This window comes from Pan paniscus, chromosome 18 (assembly GCF_029289425.2).
Source record: "Pan paniscus chromosome 18, NHGRI_mPanPan1-v2.0_pri, whole genome shotgun sequence".
NCBI lineage: Eukaryota > Metazoa > Chordata > Mammalia > Primates > Hominidae > Pan > Pan paniscus.
This window is the reverse complement of record NC_073267.2, coordinates 66,394,820-66,416,575: the sequence shown is the minus strand read 5'-3', so window position 1 is coordinate 66,416,575 and position 21,756 is coordinate 66,394,820. Positions and strand designations below refer to the sequence as shown.

The 21,756-nt window shown below is 44.8% G+C and overlaps 1 protein-coding gene across 3 annotated transcripts; it reads right to left on the bottom strand.

The window, feature by feature from the left end:
• Positions 1-404: 404 nt before the first annotated feature.
• On the bottom strand, positions 405-13,388 carry HERPUD1 (homocysteine inducible ER protein with ubiquitin like domain 1). Of its 3 annotated transcripts, none has more exons than XM_003823759.6 (8): positions 11,921-13,388; positions 9,013-9,090; positions 8,850-8,924; positions 7,464-7,594; positions 4,926-5,048; positions 4,035-4,385; positions 2,038-2,143; positions 405-1,160 (listed from the first exon to the last, which is right to left on the bottom strand). In XM_003823759.6, exons 1-8 carry the CDS (start codon positions 12,245-12,247, stop codon positions 996-998), a joined length of 1,356 nt encoding a protein of 451 aa, XP_003823807.4. In that variant the 5' UTR covers positions 12,248-13,388; the 3' UTR covers positions 405-995. The 3 variants fall into 3 exon arrangements, with proteins under 3 accessions (XP_003823807.4, XP_008975682.4, XP_063453666.1); XM_008977434.4 differs by having other exon boundaries at positions 8,850-8,921; positions 11,921-13,358; XM_063597596.1 differs by lacking the exon at positions 405-1,160 and having other exon boundaries at positions 2,064-2,143; positions 4,192-4,385; positions 11,921-12,485.
• Positions 13,389-21,756: the final 8,368 nt, after the last annotated feature.

Genomic DNA, 21,756 nt, shown 5'->3' with positions numbered 1-21,756 from the left:
TCCTATATAAGCCAGTACTGTTTAAATCAGGAAATGGGGGGAAACACAGGTATATTCTTAGTAAATTAAAACTTTCAAGCTGAGTGTGATGGCGCATGCCTGTAGTCCCAGCTGCCAGGGTGGCTGAGGCAGGAGGTGGCTTAAGCCAGGAGTCTGGGGCTGTAGCCAGCTACCAGCCCACTTGTGAGTAGCCAATGTACTCTGGCCCAAGGAACAAAGCGAGACCCCATCTCAAAAACAAAAACACCAACAAAAACTTTCATGGCCTTACCTGATCATTCTTACCAGCAAAAACAGTCCTCTTTTGAAAAACAAGCATTCAGGTTAAACACCGACAACTCAGTTGTTGACTGTCTAGATACAACAAACGCAGAGTAAACTGCTAGGATGACAGGAGTCTCTGCCAGGGTCATTCATAGTAAAACTTTATTGAACAGAAAACCCAGCAAAGGTTTTCACCTCCGCAAAGTTCCCCTTAGTTTAAAGTAAAGCACTGCATTTTAAAAAGCAATTATACATAAGTCTTTCCTAGAAAAGTCCTGCTAAAACATGTCTAGCAATTTCATTGATTATATAAAGTAGTACACTTAGTGTAATTTAAACATTCCAACAGGAATCAAATCGTACCAGCAGAACCACTTCTGCATCTATGACTTCTATGTACAAACACATATGCAGACACACACATTTGGAAAAGTTCCTCAAGCATAGACATGCAACACCTAAGGCCTTCTACTTACAGTGCTTATTAAACTACATACAGTATATATTAAAGCTCTTCAGAATAAAGACATGAGAAGCCTTGGGCATTTTTTGTTCACCAATTTGTATCACGGCTTCACGTTTCTGCTTTTGCTTGCTCACAAAAGCATATCATCATCCACACTGTTTTTTAAAAACTCATCATTGCCATGTCCAGGAGAGGCAATCTAGCTGGAGTCAGGTGATCCAGTCCATTCCTGTCAAAGCCTCCAACAGCTACAGCACAAACACCATCAGTTTGCGATGGCTGGGGGGCCTTCTGGAAGAAGAGAGGCAAAGAAAGTCTTGAAGACAAGCCATGCTGTGCTCATAAATGAGGGGCTGGTCTGCTCGCCATCTAGTACATCCCTATCTGGAGGGAGGTGGTTGGGGTCTTCAGTTTCAGGATCAGTGCCTTCCTACAGGTAATGAAACAATGAGAAAACAATTAGGGCTGTGATGAACACCAAATAATGTTAGGAAAGGGCAGGGTAAATCCCTGCCCCCTGCCCCATAGGCACAGCAGCAGGCAGCCAGGACCCCAGGGAATGATGCCCTAGGCTGGATAGGGCTGTTTCTCAGGCTTCCACAGCACAACTTTGTTGATGTTGTCATAGTTTTGACTGCTCCTGGCAGCAAATATCAAATGAAACAACTAGATCTGCAACTATTATTATTATTATTTTTGAGACAGAGTCTCACTCTGTCACCCAGGCTGGAGTGCAGTGGTGCGATCTTGGCTTACGGCAACCTCCACCTCCCAAGGTCAAGCCATCCTTCCGCCTCAGCCTCCCTAGCAGCTGAGAATACAGGCACGCCCAACTAATTTTTGTATTTTTAGTAGAGACGGGGTGTCACCATGTTGGCCAGGCTGGTCTTGAACTCCTGACCTCAGGTGATCCACCTGCCTCAGCCTCCCAAAGTGCTGGGATTACAGGCGTGAGCCACCACGCCCAGGCTTCAACTATTATTAAACTAGTAGTTAACCACTTCATACCAGTTCTTATGGTATAACACACTGTTACAGACCACTGAACGCTCAAAATAGTGGGTTTAAAAAAATGTTATTTACTTAAGCCAAAATGCAAATTGCCACATGTCAAAAATATGTGATAGAATGTGATGGCACATTCGACGTTTTAAAAATAGCTGCTGCTCCAAGAAGAAATGTGAACAAATCATGAAATATTTAGCCCAATAAAATGGTAAACCGCAAGCTGGCAATCTAAAGGTTGAGCATTGGAGAGCCTGGCATATCACGTAAAGCTCGCCTGGGCTTCGTGGGAGGCTCCATACCTGTAAGTTATTGTTGGGGTCCTGATTTACAACGTCAGGAGGAGGACCATCATTTGGGAAGTTCTGAACCGGCCTCGGTCTAAATGGAAACCACCCAACGTGATGCCTTCAAAGGAAGCACATAAAAGTCCATCTTAGCTGATGTCACAGTGAGACTTACTCAAGAATCCAAGGCTCCCCACCTCTAATCACAGCAGCACCCTGATAAGCTCACTGCAAGACCCATCTACAGAGGCATTTGATCACACTGTCTCCCAGACATTCTCACCAGTCTGTTAGGTCCTTGAAGGCAGGGACTGTGTTTTATTCATCATTGCACACCCAGCCATATAAACAGCACCTGGCACATAGTATGCACTCAATAAATGCTTATTTATATGAACTAAACCTTACCCTTGAAAACCTGAACAGAGCGGGGAGAATGCATATACCTACAAAGCTATAATTATATATAACATAATGACAACCTACATTTGGTCATTTAAATATATGATTCTAGAGACTACAGAAAATATTAACTAAACGTTTTATTTGAAGAAACCAATTAAATCCCAAGTCTTAAATATAATGAAATATTAACAATGATTACTTGTGGATATTTGAGTGTTCATTATATTCTACTTATTCCCCTTTTTTATTTTTAAAAGCTAAAATAAAAATCCATTTCTACTATACAGGAAAATTTCTTCTTTTAGTTTCAACCACGAAGACCCATCACTCTAGGCCAGGCTTTCTCAGCTTTGGCACTAGTGACATATTGAGCCAAATATTTACTGTGGGAGTTGTCCTGTGCATTGTAGAAAATTCAGCAGCACTCTTGCTTCTACTAACTAGATGCCAGCAGGACCACTTCCCCTAGATGTGACAACCAAAAATATCTACACATTGCCAAATGTCCCCTGGGTAGAGAGGGTACAAAACCACCCCCAGTTGAGAACTACTGCTTCGGGCCACAGCTAAAACCAAATGTCAGGTATGTGAAGGTTCCCTTGCCTTTCAGGGCCATGCTAACAGTCAGTGCCTGACTTTACCCTGGAAGGCAGCTGTGGCCTGATAAAGGCAAATGTGTTCTCATTCAAAACAAATACAGTTTTCTGTTCCATGCCTCAGTATGGCTACATAATTGTGGTTTGTGAGCCTGGAAGGTAAGGTAGCTTATCTAGAGGACAAGATAATATTCTTATATTAACACAGGATTGATATGTTCTTGGGACCATACAACCAAGCCATGAATTCCTTGTATTGAAAGTGCCAGAATACATACTATTTATTATGTATTTATTCTAAGACAGGGTCTTGCTCTGTCACCCAGGCTGGAGTGCAGTGGTGCGATCTTGGCTCACTGCAACCTCTGCCTCCCCAGTTCAAGCAATTCTCCTGCCTTAGCCACCCAAGTAAATTACAGGCCCGTGCCACCACACCCAGCTAATTTTTTATATTTTTAGTAGAGACGGGGTTTCACCATATTGGCCAGGATGGTCTCAAACTCCTGGCCTTATGTGATCCTCCTGCCTCGGCCTCCCAAACTGCTGGGATTACAGGTGTCAGCCACTGCGCCCAGCCACAGAGTGATATACTATTTAAACACATCTCCTTCTACAGTAACTGAGACTGCTCAAAAAAGAGCAAAATCTGGCCAGGCGCAGTGGTGGCTCACGCCTGTAATACCAGCACTTTGGGAGGCCAAGGTGGGCAGATCACTTGAGATCAGGAGTTCGAGACCACCTGGCCAACATGACCAAACCCCGTCTCTACTAGAAATATAAAAATTAGCCAGGCATGGTGGTGGGCGCCTGTAATCCCAACTACCCAGGAGGCTGAGGCAGGAGAATCGCTTGAACCCGGGAAGCGGAGATTGCAGTGATTGTGCCATTGTACTCCAGCCTGAATGACAGAGCGAGACTCCATCTCAAAAAAAACAAAAAACAAAAAGAGCAAAATCTGCTTAGTGTGAACACAGTGTAGTGTAATTTATATTAGAGAAACCATCTGCTTACAGGTACATAACAACGGTGGCCCCCATGACCATGAGGAATCTGCTCAGGGAGGAGTAGAAGTAGAGGATACTGAGAAAAACAGAAAATGTAGCTGCTGAATAGGTCCAATCCAACCAATCTCGATTTATTTCATCATCTTCTTCCACAATAGGGCCACCTTGTGCATTCATCCGCAAATTTTGATTGGCTCCAGGATTGACAACCACTTGAGGAGCAGCATTCTGATTGGCAGGCTGGTTTTCAGCTGGAAACTGGTTGTGAATAGGGGCTGGAGCAGGTGCAGAGACCACAGGTATCTCTTGTGCACTTGGTGGTGGAACAAAAGCCCCTGATGCAGCAGTGGCTGCTAAACTAAAATAAAAACGACAGAGGCAGATACTGTTGAGACCAAAGCACCGTGAAGTCTGTGGCTTATTTACACAGCAGTCTTTTACTGTTAAGAATTTCAAGTAGGTAGATATGCCTTTGATTTTTCTTCAATTTAGTGAAGAACTTCCTTACTAACTACATCTATAAATGCCTTTTCTAAGAAAAGCCACAAGGTGAATTTCACCTGGAATTAAACATCAAGCCCACTGTAAGATTATGGCACAGTAGCAAATTAAAATCCTCACAAAACTTTGAAGATAGCACAAATTGAAAAGAAAGTAACATGTTCTAAATAAAGTCACTAAACTATGTATCAGACAAAAGCACCCTTGTGTCAATATACAAATCAGGTAGCAGCTGTCATTTACACTCTACTCTACCCACAGACCAAACAGAGCAGGGCTCTGCAGACTGATGAAAATACACTCATCCCTCCATTCTGAACTTTACAGGTAACACGGATAAAATTCCCCTCAATTCCCGGGAGCCCTGGCCACACCCAGCATGGCGGGAAGGACTCACTATTGCATGTAGTACTGTCGTGCATATATCTGCTGGAACCAGGAAAGCTGAAGCCACCCATAGGGTGTGTAACCGGAGAAACCAGGACCCAGGCCTTGGAATGCCTGCTGGGCAGCTTCAGGCCTATACATAGATTTAAAAAAACACTCATTTTGAGTGGGTTGAATATGAACAAATGAAAACTAAGTTTAAATTAAAATCAAGAATTCAAATCGAAGAGACAGAAGAATGGAATTTACGGCAGTTACATGGTAAATGACTGCATGATGCACCCATGTACCACAAGCACAGAAGGTACTAAATGACACAGCACTTCTACCACAGTCCCATCCCACAGGAAAACAACAGCCCTTGCCACCTACTTGCTGAGTGCACAGATATATAAACAACCTTTTTGGGTTAAGTAGATCCCACCTCAGTTTTGACTTGTTGAGTCTCACTGCAGGTCTCAACCCACTGTTCATCTTTTAGAGAGCAGCTCAAAAGCCACATTTCTCCCAGTCTTTCCTGAAGGAAATCTCTCCCATCCTCCCAATATCCACTTCTTCCTCCATCCTCCATCTGAATCTATAGTGAAGTGTGCATGTGGTATCACCTGTGCATGCTTACTGACCACCGGGGGTCCTGTACAGGCTGCTGGATCCACAGCAATCTCATGAAGGAGATTTTACAAGGGGAACCCAAGTACAGCTCAGGGAAGACAGGGGCTTTGCACGAGGTCACTGAGCTAGTAAGTAGCAGGGCTGGATTTCAGAGCTGGTCTGATGTCAAATGCACGCTTCTTTTTTTTTTTTTTTTTTTGAGATGGAGTCTCGCTCTGTCGCCCAGCCTGGAGTGCAATGGCGCAATCTCGGCTCACTGCAAGCTCCACCTCCCGGGTTCACACCATTCTCCTGCCTCAGCCTCCCCAGTAGCTGGGACTACAGGCGCCTGCCACCACACCCAGCTAATTTTTTGTACTTTTAGTACAGACGGGGTTTCACCGTGTTATCCAGGATGGTCTCAATCTCCTGACCTCGTGATCCGCCCACCTCGGCCTCCCAAAGTGCTGGGATTACAGGTGTGAGCCCGCGCCCAGCCAAATGCACGCTTCTTTAATCAGGCCATGCAGCCCTCAACTTCACAGGGCAGGTGTATGCGAGTTATCTTTGGCTTTGTGCTTCTTACACAGTCAATTTCTTCAGTACCACATCACAAAATTGAAATCATAATAGAATTGCCCAAAGATCAGAAATTGGTTATGTGGTCATTCCTGCAGGTCAACTCATATCCTTAAGCAAAGTTGTATGTACTGGCTGTTCAATAAATATTTGTTAAAGGAAATCAAGTTTAAATATGGTGAGATTCAGAGAGTCAAATATGAGCCTCAATTCTCAAGTTAAGAATAGTTGAATCAGAATAAGGGAAGTAGTTTTAAGTTTTTCTAACCAATAATTTTCTATCCAATAATTATCCAATTTATATGCTGACAATCTTTTAACTAAATTCCATACACAGAGTATTTCTCAAATAGTATTCCAATACAAGTAAGCTTTGGTATGATGCTGTTTTTGATCATTTAAGAAAATTACAGTGCATGGAAATAAAATGATAAGTGCTTTTAAGATTTCTGTTAGATTTGATAATGGCATTCTAGATATACAAGATAACTAAAAGGTTTTCATAGTTATATACTGAAGAATATAGGAATGAAATAACATGATGCCTGGGAATTACTTTTAAATACTTTTTTTTTTTTTAAAGGGAAAGGGTAATAGATGAGCTATGGTAAAACTCTGATTGTTATTTATTAGGCCTGGGTGATGGTGTGGGGATTAATTATCCAGTCCCCACTGTTGTGTATATTTGAAAGTTCCATTCGGGGGAAAAGGAAGAAAAACTCATTCCTAAAACACCTGGCTTTATAAAATATTGTGTATAAAAAGTACTAGAAAAAGGGGGACGGAGAATTGGAGAGTTACAGAATTGCAACTTGCAGTTAACGAATTTTTCCCCAAAAACAATGTATTCCAAGAGCTATAAAAATCCAAATAACAGAGCATTTAGTTCTGACTTTCGCTCTAAAGAAAAGCTTTAATAGTTATAAGAAATTGGCCAATTTTTCTAGTACCCCCAAGTCTTTGGAAGGACACTTCTTAAACAGTCTCTCCCTTGTTGTCACCCATTGTTACAATAAAGCACAAAGCCACTCAGCAAAGCAGCTGCACAATGCTTACGACAGCTGTTTTCTCCTGCAGCAGCACTAATTTCCTATCATGACGGCAACCAAGCGGTCAGCACAATGGAAGGATAAAACGCCTACATTTTCTTTTTTTTTCAATATATGCATTACCTACTTTTTAAATTTGTGTGTACTAAAAGGCTGTGTATTAAGAAAAGTTAAACATATAAGAGATCTTTAAAGCGAAGCTATTTATAAAGCAAAATTCTGTATGTTTAAAAGTTGATTATATACGTGTAAACATACCTTATTCTTAAATTGATGCAAACGAGGAACATTCATGTTGCATAAGCCAAGATCTTTATTATAACACTCACCTTGAGATGTTTTCCCATCCAGGGGAAGAAAGGTTCCGAAGAACTTCCCTTTGCCTTAAACCATCACTTGAGGAATCCTCAGGATACTGTCCCCGATTAGAACCAGCAGGCTCCTCTGTGGATTCAGCCACCTAAATAAGTGTAACATGAACACAGAACAAAGGAGCTGATGCAACTGTCTGAAATCAAGCAAAAGGAATTATTTTGCTGTCAAGGGCTTACATCTCCTACCCCCCACCTCTGAACGTGACAAAATTAAATAGAAGCAACGTTATGTAAAAAATAGTCTGACATTTATTCAACATAATTTTCAATACATAGATGCTAAAATATTCATATTTTTTCCCTAGAGTACGCTACACTTTCATTAAAATCTTCCAATGAAGTTGTCATTGGTGAGAAAGCTTCCTGATAATGGTGCTAAATTTACTCATTGCAGACATCTGACCAACAAGATTTATAAATACAACCCAGCCCACAACTTTCTAAAATAGTATTCCAATATAAGTAAGCCTTGGTATGATACTGTTTTTGATCATTTAAAAAAATTACAGTGCAGGGAAATGAAATGATAAAGTGCTTTTAAGATTTTTGTTAGAACTGATAATGGCAAAATAGGGAACTTCCTATGCTCTGTTCAGATGTTCTAGGAAATATAATGCAAATTTAGAGTGCATCACTACATTAGAATACTAATACCATATATGTGAATGAACATTGTGAAATGAAAAATAAATGGTTTCGTGTGTCATATGTAAGTCTTTAGAGCCAGGTCTAGTGGCACATGCCTGTAGTCCCAGCTACTCAGGAGGCTGAGGTGGGAGGATCGCTTGCCCTCAGGAGTTTGAGAAAAGCCTGGGCCACACAGCGAGACCATCTTTAAAAAAAAAAAATTCTTTAAAGATCACTTGATAAAGACTCTGATCTTTTCCTATCCAACTAATCACAATGAAAATTTCCAAAGGAGATATATTCACTTTTGTACTCTTTATATAAAACTCTATATAAAAAAATTTTATAATTTTTTATAAAGAGTTCTTCAAAGTTCTCCTTTGAAGAAACTTGCTATATGCTAAATTCAATAAAAACCCAATTAGTGTTAGTTCAGTAATCTAGATACACAGTAACCATAGATCAAATCATATCCCATAAGATAGTGCAATATGTAACTCCACCTTTCTACTGCAGCACTAACGGAACAATCTGCTACTATTAACCCAACACTTGTGTTGATAATACAGTTTCTAATTCCTAGGAAAGAAACAAAATATTACTTGGTAATAACACCATACAGTCTCTCAATAAAAGTTTTATCCAACTTCTTTTATTACTCCCCTGAAAGTCTGAATGATACAAATTGTTACCATCATGAAGAGGCAGACACACCTTGGCGTTGACTTCTGGCATTTTTGAAGGACTCTTCACATTGCACACCAGATGCAAAACATGCCGTTTTTCCTGCTAAAAGTAATACGAAGGTACTTAAGGACCTGAACCTAACCTGGTGAGTGCTTAAAAACATTCAGAAGTTAATGTGTAAGTGATGTACCTTTGGAAGCAAGTCCCTGAGACATTGGTGATCCAACAACAGCTTCCCAGAATAAATTAACCTCTGGTCCTCTGGACGCTGATCATGGAAAGAAAGAGTAACACAGGTCAGCATTTCACCCATACAAGTTCCTAAACACAGAATAAACTGTTTTATACAAGTAATTTGAATATGTGTGTTTCCCCCCAGCATCACGGGAAAACACTTTCTCAAAAGCCCCATATACAAGACTTCTATTTAGAAAGTGTCTAACTTTAACTGGTCTCTAACACGCAAATAAATACAGAATGGCAAATTATCGGCTGGGCATGGTGGCTCATGCCTGTAATCCAAGCACTGTGGGAGGCCAAGGCGGGCAGATCACCTGAGGTCAGGAGTTCGAGACCAGCCTGGCCAACATGGTGAAACCCCATCTCTACTAAAAATGCAAAAATTAGCTGGGCGTGGTGGCTTGTGCCTGTAACCCAAACTACTCAGGAGGCTGAGGCAGGGGAATCGCTTGAACCAGGGAGACAGAGGTTGCAGTGAGCCAAGATCATGTCACTGCACTCCAGCCTGGGCGACAGAGTGAGACCCTATCTCAAAAAAAAAAAAAAAAAAAAAAAAAAAGAACGGCAAATTATCTCCAGTCCAAACTTAACTCCCAGATAAACTAATTCCTATTACTAAAAGCAACAAACAGCAAACAGGGAACCTACAACCAAATTGAGTTTGGTTTCAGAGAAAACTCAGAGAACTCCCAAGACCAGCCTTAACCAAAATCACCCAGCAGTGCCCCAAAATAATGTGAAGCTATTCTAAACTGAAGCCTTCACAGACAATTTCCTGGCATACAATGCAGTTATAGAGGAGATGGCGTGTGGGTGACATTATACACAACCACCCTGTGAGATTTAGTATCCCTATTTTAAGGGAGGAAAGTCTGAAAAATTGACTTGTCCAAGGTCATCTGCTGCCACAGTGTCACAATTCCAACCCCTCTTCTCCTCCATATCAGTGATTTTAACGCCATGGGGACTGCAGACTCTTTTATACAAATCTCATTTTTAAAATCTATTTGAAACTCCATCTAAATTGTACTTAAAAATAATGGCCTCAAATAATATTAACATATAATCTGTCTATTGGAGATCACTAACGTGTTAATCTACTCTTGCCAGAATAACTGATTATGCGAAACCTGGAATAAAGGTGTTCCTGCCAAGTAGCTTCAGATAATTAAAGCAAGCTGTTTAAACAAACAAAACAGCAAAAAGTGCATCTACTTATCCATATACATCAGAACTTTTTGACACTGTGTAACTAAACCAAAATAAATATACTGAATGCTGTGTTCACCGTTTTTCTGACGGATGAGAACTTTAAAGGTAAATGCTAATACATACATGAATTTGGAAAACAGTACCTTTTGTATATGTAGGGTCCTGCATTTATTACAGAGTTCAACCACTAGAAAAGGCTGGAAAACCACAGCTGCCAGTGGTTTTGAATTATTTTCCCCCTTTTAAAGGCCTAACTTGATATTGAGTCTTCACACAGATGGCTGATTTGAAAAATATTAAGTAAAGCAAACAACTATTACAAAGTAGGCCTTCTCATATTATGCCATTTTCTACTACAGAAAACAAATGATAAGTATGTTTCAGCCATAATAATTTTTAGACACAAATTTGTATACCTGAGAGGTATTTGTTTACAATGTTAGGTCTTCAGACTGAACAGATGGTAGCGGCATTCCTCATCAAAGGAAGACCTTAAAAATCCTCCTCCAAAATCCTCCCTTTTGCCATATGATGCAACCATAGGCTACACCTGCTTCACCAATTTGTGTACCCAATAGTCATTCTCATGGCAACACAGCCACCCAGTTTCTTGGAAGCAGCTATGGTGAAACTGAAAAATGTGCCAGGGTGAATTCTAGAGGACATGGAATGCAAGCTTACTAAATAAATATGCAAATTTAAAATAACAACTCAGAAGGAAAACTCACTTCTAAAACATTCTTGACCATATGAAACAAAAACAGACACAGGCGCTACCACAAGCTGGAACTCACGACTTCACTATCTTTTCCTGCCCGGATGCCCTCTCCTGTGTGATGAAGAATTATGCTCGTGGGCAGTGAAGAACACTGCTGACACTTACATAATATCAGAGCAGAAAGTAAATACAGGAAGGGCCAGCTTACAGCCTCATCACGTGGTGGCCAGGGCAGGCGGTGCTAAGGGTGATGTTGACAGATGTGTCAACCAAAACAAAGCAAGGAAGTCTTGCTAATAATGGAGAGGCTGCCGTCCTAAAACCAGACTGAAGGCGACTCCTGCCTGCTTCTCAGTCGCTCTTGGTCAGAAAGTGCACGGGGCTCCACCCCGGGACTCGGCAATGGCTGCTCGGTCCAGTGCGACAGGGAGGGGCACGGCGGAAGGTGGCCAGGGAGGAGAAGAGCCACGTCCTGCTTCTGGGTGTGGGGCCTTCCGTCCACAGTGTCTGGGCGGTCCCCAGGTTTCTCAAGCCACGGCCCCGGGTGGCACCTGCCCGCTCCTCTCCCTGCAGAGAGGCTGCGTTCAGAAACCTCATTTTGCAGCACGGATGTTTTCTTACTTCTAGCCATTGGATGCAAGCCCAATTAGGAACACCGAGTTCCCTGGCCGCTGGGGGGAAACAGGCTTGGAGGGTGAAATGACTCGCCCAAGGTCAGGCTGCTGATTACTGACGACTCCTGGGCAACAGAGGGGCGCCCGCGTCGGCGGGGCAGGGAAGGGGAGACCACAGCCCTGGGGGAGGTGACCGGCCGAGCGATCGCAGCCGTCAGCGGGAGGAGGCCACAGGACAGGGCAGCCGGACGTGGCATCCCCAGCAGAGGGCGGGGGGCCACAGCCTAGGGGCGGGAAGTCGGGGCCGCTCTCACCGGACGCTCGGGGTAGACGCGGCTCAGGTGGGCCTTGAGGTGGCCCACACTCCAGCCGCGGTCGCCACTCAGCTCCAAGTCGCGGTGACGCTGGTTGGGGCTCTTCACCAGGAGCGTGACGGGCTCGGGTTCGGTCTCGGACTCCATGGCGGCGGCGGTGTCGGGGCTCCGCTGCGCTCCTAGGTGCCAGGCAGGCGGCGTCTCAGCCGCCCGCAATCTCTGCAACGACCGTTCACGTCTCTGGGGCGCGCGCCCCCGCTTCGGGCGCCTTTTATAGAAGCCCCGCGCCTGGCTCTGCGGACAGAACGCTCTGTGGCTGCCGCCCATTGGCTGAGGCGGAGGCACTGTCCCAACGTGGCCCAATCGGCGTCCGGATCCGGGGGGCAGAGGGCGGACCGAGCACGTGGGCACAGGCTGATGCAACCCGCCGCCTCTGCGTCACCCAGAGGCGCGGCTGTGCCCCGGGAACCTGGGTTCGGTGGCCATGTTTGGGTGCGCTGCAGGCCGCGCGGGGAACTTGGTCTGAGACCTGCGAGGCCCCCAGCTCGGGTGGCTGAGGGCGCCCGAGGCAGGGGGTGGGGAGTGGGGTATCCCAGCAGACCCCAGTTTAGCAGTCTCTGCAAATTATTTCCTCACAAAGCCGCACCCCCACCCTTTTTCACCCCAGGTGTCAGTGCCCACTTCCCTTTTTCCTGCCTCTGTGGCCCCACGTGGAAACCTACGGGGAAGCCCGTCCTACAGGGGAAGCCTACCCACTCGAACCCTCAAAGAACGGCTGGGCGACCCCGAGTGCAAGCCCACCTAGGAGAACTCCACGTGCTCCTAAGAAAGACAACGAAGGAGCAAGGCCAGATTTTCCTTGGGCTGGGAGGATGGAGGCATCCAGGCAGCTGTTGCCAATTTCCCTGGGCCTCAGACTTGAACGTGTGGGACATCACCCTAATGATGATTGACAAGTCAGCCACAGTCCTGCTCACGCTGGAGTCCCCCTCAAAACGCGTCACTTTATAAGATACTCACACATGCAACCGTTAAATTGGGGCTGAGACGAGGAGGGCGGGGTTCTCCGATTCCTGAAGTGGGACCATAAAGGCCTCTTTATTGTAGGCGTTCCCTCCTCCTCCTCTGTAGGAAAAAAAAAAAAAAAAAAGGCTTGAAAAACAAAACTGACATTGCCCCGGCTCCCTCCTTGTTCCAACCCCCTTGGGACATCTGTTTTTTCAGGTGTTGTCAGGAGCTTGTCAAGGTCAGGAAGGTAACAGGAGGAGCCTGGTCTGGTTGGTGGGTATATTCATCTGCTGCAGCTGCCATAACAAAGTGCCACAAACTGGATGGCTTAAGACGGGGTCCCCAACCCCCCTGGGCCACGGACCACTATGAGTCCCTGGCCTATTAGGAACCAGGCGGCACCGCAGGAGGTGAGCCACCAGCGAAGCTTCATCTGTATTTACAGCTGCTCCCTATCGCTGCATTACCACCTGAGCTCAGCCTCCTGTTAGGTCAGGGGGCGTTAGATCCTCACAGGAGCCGAACCGTATTGTGAACTGTGCACGCAAGGGAACTAGGCTGTGCTCCTTACGAGAATCGAATGCCCGATGATGGGAGGTGGAGCTGAGTTGGTGATGCTAGTGCTGAGAGTGGCTGCAAATACGGATTAACATTAGCAGAGAGGTTTCACTGCACAGAGGCCACCATAAATCAATTGCTTGCAGACTCATATCAAAACACTATCAGTGAGTGGCAAGTGACAAGCTGCATCTGGTGGCAGGCTTTACAATGGTAAGTGTATGTACTTCAGTTGTACAGCTGCATCTGGTGGCCTTAAAAGTACGTTTGAGGCTGGGCGAGGTGGCTCACGCCTGTAATCCCAACATTCTGGGAGGCCGAGGCGGATGGGTCACAAGGTCAGGAGTTCCAGACCAGCATGACCAACATGGTGAAACCCCGTCTCTCCTAAAAAATACAAAAATTAGCCGGGCATGGTGGCACATGCCTGTAATCCCAGCTACTCAGGAGGCTGAGGCAGGAAAGTTGCTTGAACCCGGGAGGTGGAGGTTGCAGTGAGCCGAGATTGTGCCATCGCACTCCAGCCTGGGCAACAGAGCGAGACTCCGTCTCAAAAAAAAAAACAAAACAAAAACACAACAACAACAACAACAACAAAAAAACAGTATGTTTGAGACAACTTCAAATCTCCACGTTCTGGGTTAAAGTCTAGGCTTTAATCCTGAGATGGCCACAAAAACACTGAAAAGCCTGCTTTCATTTCCAACATCCTTTTTTTTTTTTTTTTTTTTGAGACAGGGTCTCACTCTGTCGCCCAGGCTGAAGTGCAATGGCACGTTCTCGGCTCACTGCAACCTCCGCCTCTCTGGTTTAAGCCATTCTTGTGCCTCATGCCTCCGCCTATCAAGTAGCTAGGATTACAAGAGTGCACCACCACACTTGGCTATATATATAATTTTTATTATTTTTAGTAGAGACAGATGGGGTTGTGCTATATTGGCCAGGCTGGTCTTGAACTCCTCGCCTCAAGTGATCCAGCTGCCTTGGCCTCCAAAAGTGCTAGCAGTACAGATGTGAGCCTCCATGCCTGGCCTATTGCAACATCCCATCTCTGTGAAGCAGGGTTTTCTGCAGTGACAGCAGCCAAAATGTGTAGACTCAACATAAGCACCATACTTCGGGTGTCACTGTCTCCTATCACCCACAGATGAGACTGTCTAGTTGTAGGAAAACAAGCTCAGGGCTCCCACTGATTCTACACCATGGTGAGTAGTATAATTATTTCATTATATATTACAATGTAATAATAATAGAAATAAAGTGCACAATAAATGTAATGTGCTCGAATCATCCTGAAACAATGCCCCCACCACCCCACCTCTGGCCTGTGGAAAAACTGTCTTCCACAAAACTTGTCCCTAGTGTCAAAAAGGTTGGGAACTCCTGGCTTAAGAAACAGAAATTTATTGTCTTGGTTCTGGAAACTGGAAGTCTGAGATCAAGGTGTCGGCAGGGTTGGTTCCTTCTGAGGCCTCGGGGGAGAATCTTCCAGGCCCCTCTCCTATCCTGATGGTTTGCTGGCACTTTTTTTTTTTTTTTTTTTTGAGACGGAGTCTCGCTCTGTCGCCTGGGCTGGAGTGCAGTGGCATGATCTCGGCTCATTGCAAGCTCCGCCTCCCGGGTTCACACCATTCTCCTGCCTCAGCCTCCCAAGTAGCTGGGACTACAGGTGCCCGCCACCACGCCTGGCTAATTTTTTGTATTTTTAAGTAAGGACAGGGTTTCACCGTTTGCCAGAATGGTCTCGATCTCCTGACCTTGTGATCCACCCGCCTCGGCCTCCCAACATACTGGGATTACAGGCGTGAGCCACGGCGCCTGGTCGATTTTTTTTTTTTTTTTTTTTTTTTTGAGACAGAGTCTCGCTCTGATGCACAGGCCAGAGTGCAGTGGCACAATCTCGGTTCACTGCAACCTCTACCTCCCAGGTTCAAGCAATTCTCCTGCCTCAGCCTCCTGAGTAGCTGGGACTACTGGCGCCTACCACCACACTTGGCTAATTTTTGTATTTTTAGTAGAGATGGGGTTTCACCATGTTGACCAGGCTGGTCTCAAACTCCTGACTTCATGATCCGTCCACCTCGGCCTCCCAAAGTGCTGGGATTACAGGCGTGAGCCACCGCCCCCGGCCTGCTGGCACTCTTTGACGTTCCTTGGCATATAGAAGCATCACCCCAACCTGTCTTCATCTTCTCATGGGTTCTCCTTTTGTAGGTCTCTTCACATCATCTTCCCTGTGTGCATGTCTGGCTCTGTGTCCACATTTCTTTTTTCCATAAGAGTACCAGTCATCATGGATTGGGACCCACACTAATAACCTCATCTTAACTCCATCATCTGCAAAGGCCCTATTTCCCAATGCTGCCACATTCACAGGTACTGGTGGTTAGGGCTTCAGCATCTCTTTGGAGGACTCAATTCAGTCCACAATAGTCAATCTTAATATAACACACAATACAGGGTGATTTCTTTCTCAGCTGTCTTTATATTAAGATGAGAGGTTGAGGGCTTTGGAAATAAATTGTCCCCACACTCAGCTTTCTGCAAGTGGTTTTGGTCGGCTGAGAAGGCTCTGACCTTTTTTTGTTTTTTGAGACGGAGTCGTGCTCTGTTGCCCAGGCTGGAGTGCAGTGGCATGATCTCCGCTTACTGCAAACTCCACCTCCCAGGTTCAAGCAATTATCCTGCCTCAGCCTCCCAAGTAGCTGGGATTACAGGTGCCCACCACCAAGCCAAGCTAGTTTTTGTATTTTTAGTAGAGACAGGGTTTCACCATGTTGGCCAGCCTGGTCTTGAACTCCTGGCTTCAAATGATCCACCTGCCTCGGCCTCCCAAAGTGCTGGGATTACAGGTGTGAGCCACCACCTGGCCTAACCCTTTTTTCATCAAAGCTGGCTTCATGGGTGTGGGACCCATGTAGTGGATGGGGCCTCATGCTTGGTTTAATGCTCTGCTATTATCTTTAAATTCTTAATAAATTTTAAACAGAAGCCTTGCATTTTCATTTTGCACTGGGTCCCACAAATTCTGTAGCTTTTCACACATCAGGATGGGAGATAATAACTGATTATGATCTGGTAGTCTTGCAACTAGGGAGAAGCTAACCAGTGGAGCAAGCCCAGGTAAAACCAACATAGGCATTAAAGGAGGCAGCAAGGCAGGAGGTGACAGCTGCATTGAGAAATCAAATATGCCAGTAGTGTGGTTTCCCCTCACCTGCAGTGACAAGCCTCAGGGCCCCTTAAGACGTTAAGATATCTTATCCCTTTCCACTCAGAAGAAAGAAAGTTTAGGAGTGTGATTTTGCATTTTCTTCCCCTAGGGAAAAGGCAATCTAATTTCTGTGATTCTCTCTTGAGTTATCGCCTGGTGAGATAGCTCCTTTTAAAGAAATTTGGGGACAGGAGTGGTGGTTCATGCCTGTAATCCCAGCACTTTGGGAGACCAAGGCAAGCAGATAACTTCAGGCCAGGAGTTCGAGACCAGCCTGGCCAACATAGTGAAAAATCATCATCTCTACTAAAAATAGAAAAAAAAATAGTCAGGCATGGTGGCGGGCACCTGTAATCCCAGCTACTGGGGTGGTTGAGGCAGGAGAATCGCTTGAACCTGGGAGGTGGTGGCTGCAGTGAGCTGAGATCGCGCCACTGCACTCCAGTCTGGGAGACAGCGCGAGACTCAGTCTCAAATTAAAAAAAAAAAAAAAGAAAAGAGAAATTCGGTGATTCTGCTTATAGCACATTTAGGAAAATGTTAAATACAGGTCAACAAATGTGCCAGGAATAGAAAGATAAACACAGCATGACCCTATTCTCAATGACTTTACAAGTATAATGAGGATGCTAACAAAAACACAGAAATAAAAGACTATCCCAAAGTCGAATACATTTCTGAAGGACTTATGATTACATTGAGAAAAGAAGAGAGGGAGTCAGAGAAAACTTGATGGAAGAGGTAGAATTTGAGCTGAATTCTGAAGGATGGGTGAGATTTGAATGAAAGTAATAATGGCAGCAATTACTGACTAAACACCATGGAGTGCCAGTGACTTTATACACAGAATTTGTATGGGCAGGTAGAGCTCAGTGGTTAAACTCATGGGGCCACAGCCCAACTGCTTGTTTTCAAACCCAGCTTTTGCCACTTACTATGTGACCTTAGCAAGTTACTTAACCTCTCTACCTAATTTTCCTCATCTGTAAAATAGGAAAATTAGGAATAATAACAGTATCTTCTGTTTCATAGGGTTTTTGTGAGGCTTAAATAGCACAAGTTGTCAAAGTTCTTGGGACAAACCCAGACATTTACTATGTGCTCAATCAATGTTAGCCATTAATATTTAGAGGACTGGACTGAGTCCAGTACAGTGGTTCCCAAATCTGACTGCAACAAAATCACTCCAGGAACATTTTTTTTTTTTTTTTGAGATGGAGTCTTGCTCTTGTCACCCAGGCTGGAGTGCAGTGGCGTGATCTTGGCTCACTGCAACCTCCGCCTCCTGGGTTCCAGCGATTCTCCTGCCTCGGCCTCCCAAGTAGCTGGGATTACGCCTGCCACCATGCCCAGCTAATTTTTTTTGTATTTTTAACAGAGACAGTGTTTCTCCATGTTGGTCAGGCTGGTCTTGAACTCCTGACATCAGGTGATCTGCCTGCCTTGGCCTCCCAAAGTGCTGGGATTGCAGGCGTGAGCCACCGCGCCTGGCCAGGATATATTTTTAAATAAGAATAATGACCACATCATTATATTAAGATAATGATAATATCAGATAATAGTGATTGGTAAGACTGGAAAAAAGTCTTGGGACAAGCTTAGAAAAGACTTTGAATGGTCACCCTTGGGAGTTTGGGCCTTATTTTGTGGACAATGGGAGGTTTTTGAGCAGTAGAAGGGACAGATCAGAATCAGTATGGATCCACGTCATTATGGAGGGGGACAGACTCCAGGCCAGGAGACTGATCAGTTCATTCAAGAGGAGATGAGGGCCAGGATTAGTGGCTCATGCCTGTAATCCCAGCACTTTGGGAAGCCAAGGCAGGCAGATCACCTGAGGTCAGGAGTTTGAGACCAGCCTGGCCAACATGTCAAAACTTTGTCTCTACTAAAAATACAAAAATTAGCTGGGCGTGGTGGTGGGCGCCTCTAATCCCAGCTACTTGGGAGGCTGAGACAGGAGAATTGCTTGAACCCCAGGAGGCGGAGGTTGCAGTGAGCCAAGATCACACCACTGCACTCCAGACTGGGCAACAGAGCAAGACTCCATCTCAAAAGATATATATATATATAGGCCGGGCGTGGTGACTCATGCCTGTAATCCCAGCACTTTGGGAGGCCGACATGGGTGGATCACGAGGTCATGAGATCGAGACCAGCCTGACCAACATGGTGAAACCCCATCTCTACTAAAAATACAAAAATTAGCTGGGCATGGTGGCACGCGCCTGTAATCCTAGCTACTCGGGAGGCTGAGGCAGGAGATTTGCTTGAACCCCGGAAGCGGAGGTTGCAGTGAGCCAAGATCGTGCCACTGAACTCCAGCCTGGTGATGGAGCAAGACTCCGTCTCAAAAAAAAAAAAAAAAAAAAAAAAATAGGAAAAAGAAATAAAGTAGGAGAGAAAGCATGTGAGGGAATGCAAGTTAGCAAGCTGAAGGGAAATCCACAGTGTTCAATGGGATTTCTGGAAATGTGGAAATGAAAGGAACATGGAAACTCTTTAAGTTGACTGTGGTAGTGCTGCAGTGTTGCTGTCTCTCTGCCATGATCTAATTCATGTCTGCATTCTGAGATGGGGACAGGAATGGAAGAATCAAGCGCTATCTTATTTTACAATCAGGCTGTGAAGGTAGAGCCTTTGCAAAACCCAAGTCAGCAAGAGATCATTGCCAGTAATCATGTTTTATTTGAAGTAGTCTGGTGTCTTAGGCCCTGCTGAACTTCTATACTTTGTTTTTTGAACTCTTGGGGTTTTTTTTGTTTTTTTGTGTTTTTTTTTTTTTGGAGTAATTTAAACTCCAACCAGAATCTGTGCTTTTTATGGTCATTCTGAAGTCCTAATTTGACCACCCACATAAGCCACCTTCTTTAGCCCAGGAAATGGACGTCCTGTTCCATACTCATGAAACCCTTCCCACAGCAACTCTCCTGCCCTTGCTAAGCCAGAAGCAGCTTTCCTTCTGTACAAAAAGTAGCCCCCCAAGGCAAACCCTCCCTTAACATTGTGGCCCATGACGGGGAAGTGTTTTTGTTTGAAGGAAGGAGGAATCTCAGACTGTGGTTATCAACTTTTGAGGACTTGGGGCAACCACTTCCCTGTTATTCCCCTGTGCGACCTGAGTCCTTTTTTTCTTTTCTTTTCTTTTTTTTTTTTTTTGAGATGGAGTCTCGCTCTGTCACCAGGCTGGAGTGCAATGGCATGATCTCGGCTCACTGCAACCTCTGCCACCTGGGTTCAAGCAATTCTCCTGCCTCAACCTCCTGAGTAGCTGGGACTACAGGTGCGCACCACCACGCCCAGCTAATTTTTGTACTTTTAGTAGAGACAGGGTTTCACCACGTTGGCCAGGATGGTCTCGATCTCTTGACCTCGTGATCCACCCACCTCAGCCTCCCAAAGTGCTGGAATTACAGGTGTGAGCCACTGCGCCTGGCCGCTACCTGATTCTTAAAGGTGTTTGTTATACACAGTTTTTAAATGGAAGAAAATGAAAACAGAGCTAGTTTTTGAGAACCTCAAAGTGTCTCTTGAATAGGAGACACCAGAGGGTAAGGCCAGTCAAGACTGACAACGGGGGCCAAGCTATGGCAGCAGAACAATAGGTCTGATAGTTAAACTCAGCCCTTAGAAAGTTTTACAGTGTACCCAGAGTTGCTGGATAAGTCAATATAGAATTACCAGATGACCCAACAATTCCTCTCCTAGATATCTATCTACCCAAAAGAACTGAAAGCACTTTTCACAAAAATTTGTCCATGAATATTCATAGCAGCATTATTTATAATAGCACAAAAGGTGGAAACCACCTGAAGGTCCACCAGCTGAATGAATAAGCAAAATATGGTATATCCACGCAATGCACTATTATTCAGCCTTAAACAGGAATGAAGTGCTGATGCATGCTACAAGATGGATGAGCCTTGAAAACACGATGCTAAGTGAAAAAGCCAGACAAAAAAGGCCACATAAGGCCACATATTGTATCTACTTACATGAAATATCTGGAACAGGCAAATCCACAGAGACAGAAAGCAGATGAATGCTTGCCAGGGGTTAGTGGGGATTTACTGCTTAATGGGTCCAGAATTTCCTTTCGGGGCGATGAGAATGTTTTGGAATGAGATAGTGGTGATGGTTGCACAACACCGTGAATGTACTAAATACCACTGAATTACACTTTAAAATAGTTCAGGCCGGGCACAGTGGCTCACACCTGTAATCCCGGCACTTTGGGAGGCCGAGGTGGGCAGATCACCTGAGGTCAGGAGTTGGAGACCAGCCTGACCAACATGGCGAAACCCCGTCTCTACAGAAAAAAAAAAAAAAATTAGCTGGGCCTGGTGGCGTGTGCCTGTAATCCCATCTACTTGGGAGGCTGAGGCACAAGAATCGCTTGAACCTGGGAAGTGGAAGTTGCAGTAGCCGAGATCTCACCACTGCACTCCAGCCTGGGTGACAGAGTGAGACTTTGTCTCAAAAAAATAAAATAGTTAAAATGGTGAATTTTGTGTTATGTCTTTTACCACAATTTTTTAAAGACCTTGGCCTGGCACAGTGGCTCATGCCTATAATCCCAGCACTTTGGGAGGCTGAAGCTGGAGGATCGCTCAAGGCCAGGAGTCCAAGACCAGCCTGGGCGTGAGACCCCATCTCTCTCTCTTTTTTAATAAAATAAGAAAAGAGAAAGAAAGAAAGAGAAAGAAAGAACAGGAAAGAAAGAGACAGAAAGAAAGAAAGAAAGAAAGAAAGAAAGAAAGAAAGAAAGAAAGAAAGAAAGAAAGGAAAGAAAGAAAAGAAAAGAAAGAAGAAAGAAAGAAAGAAAGAAAGAAAGAAAGAAAGAAAGAAAGAAAGAAAGAAAGAAAGAAAGAAAGAAAGAAAGAAAAAGAAAAAAAAAAGGCCCTGCTTGGGCTTCCCTGTTCGGGCTTCCGTGTTCTGAGTGCTACTCCCTAGCCTTTCTTCCAAGAGTGGGAGGAAGGCAAATAAAATCACCTCCACCACACATAGGAAACTTTCACTGATTACTCCAACAAAGGACTTAGATCCTGGAGAGGAC

What these genes read in the sequence shown, in the direction of transcription:
- HERPUD1 (XM_003823759.6), bottom strand. Translation starts at nt 12,247, where the DNA reads ATGGGCGGCAGCCACAGAGCGTTCTGTCCGCAGAGCCAGGCGCGGGGC. An exon ending in TCAGGGACTTGCTTCCAAAG is followed by an intron (nt 8,925 to 9,012) that starts GTACATCACTTA and finishes TATTACTTTTAG; the next exon opens with CAGGAAAAACGGCATGTTTT. An exon ending in TGCCAGAAGTCAACGCCAAG is followed by an intron (nt 7,595 to 8,849) that starts GTGTGTCTGCCT and finishes ACACTTATTTAG; the next exon opens with GTGGCTGAATCCACAGAGGA.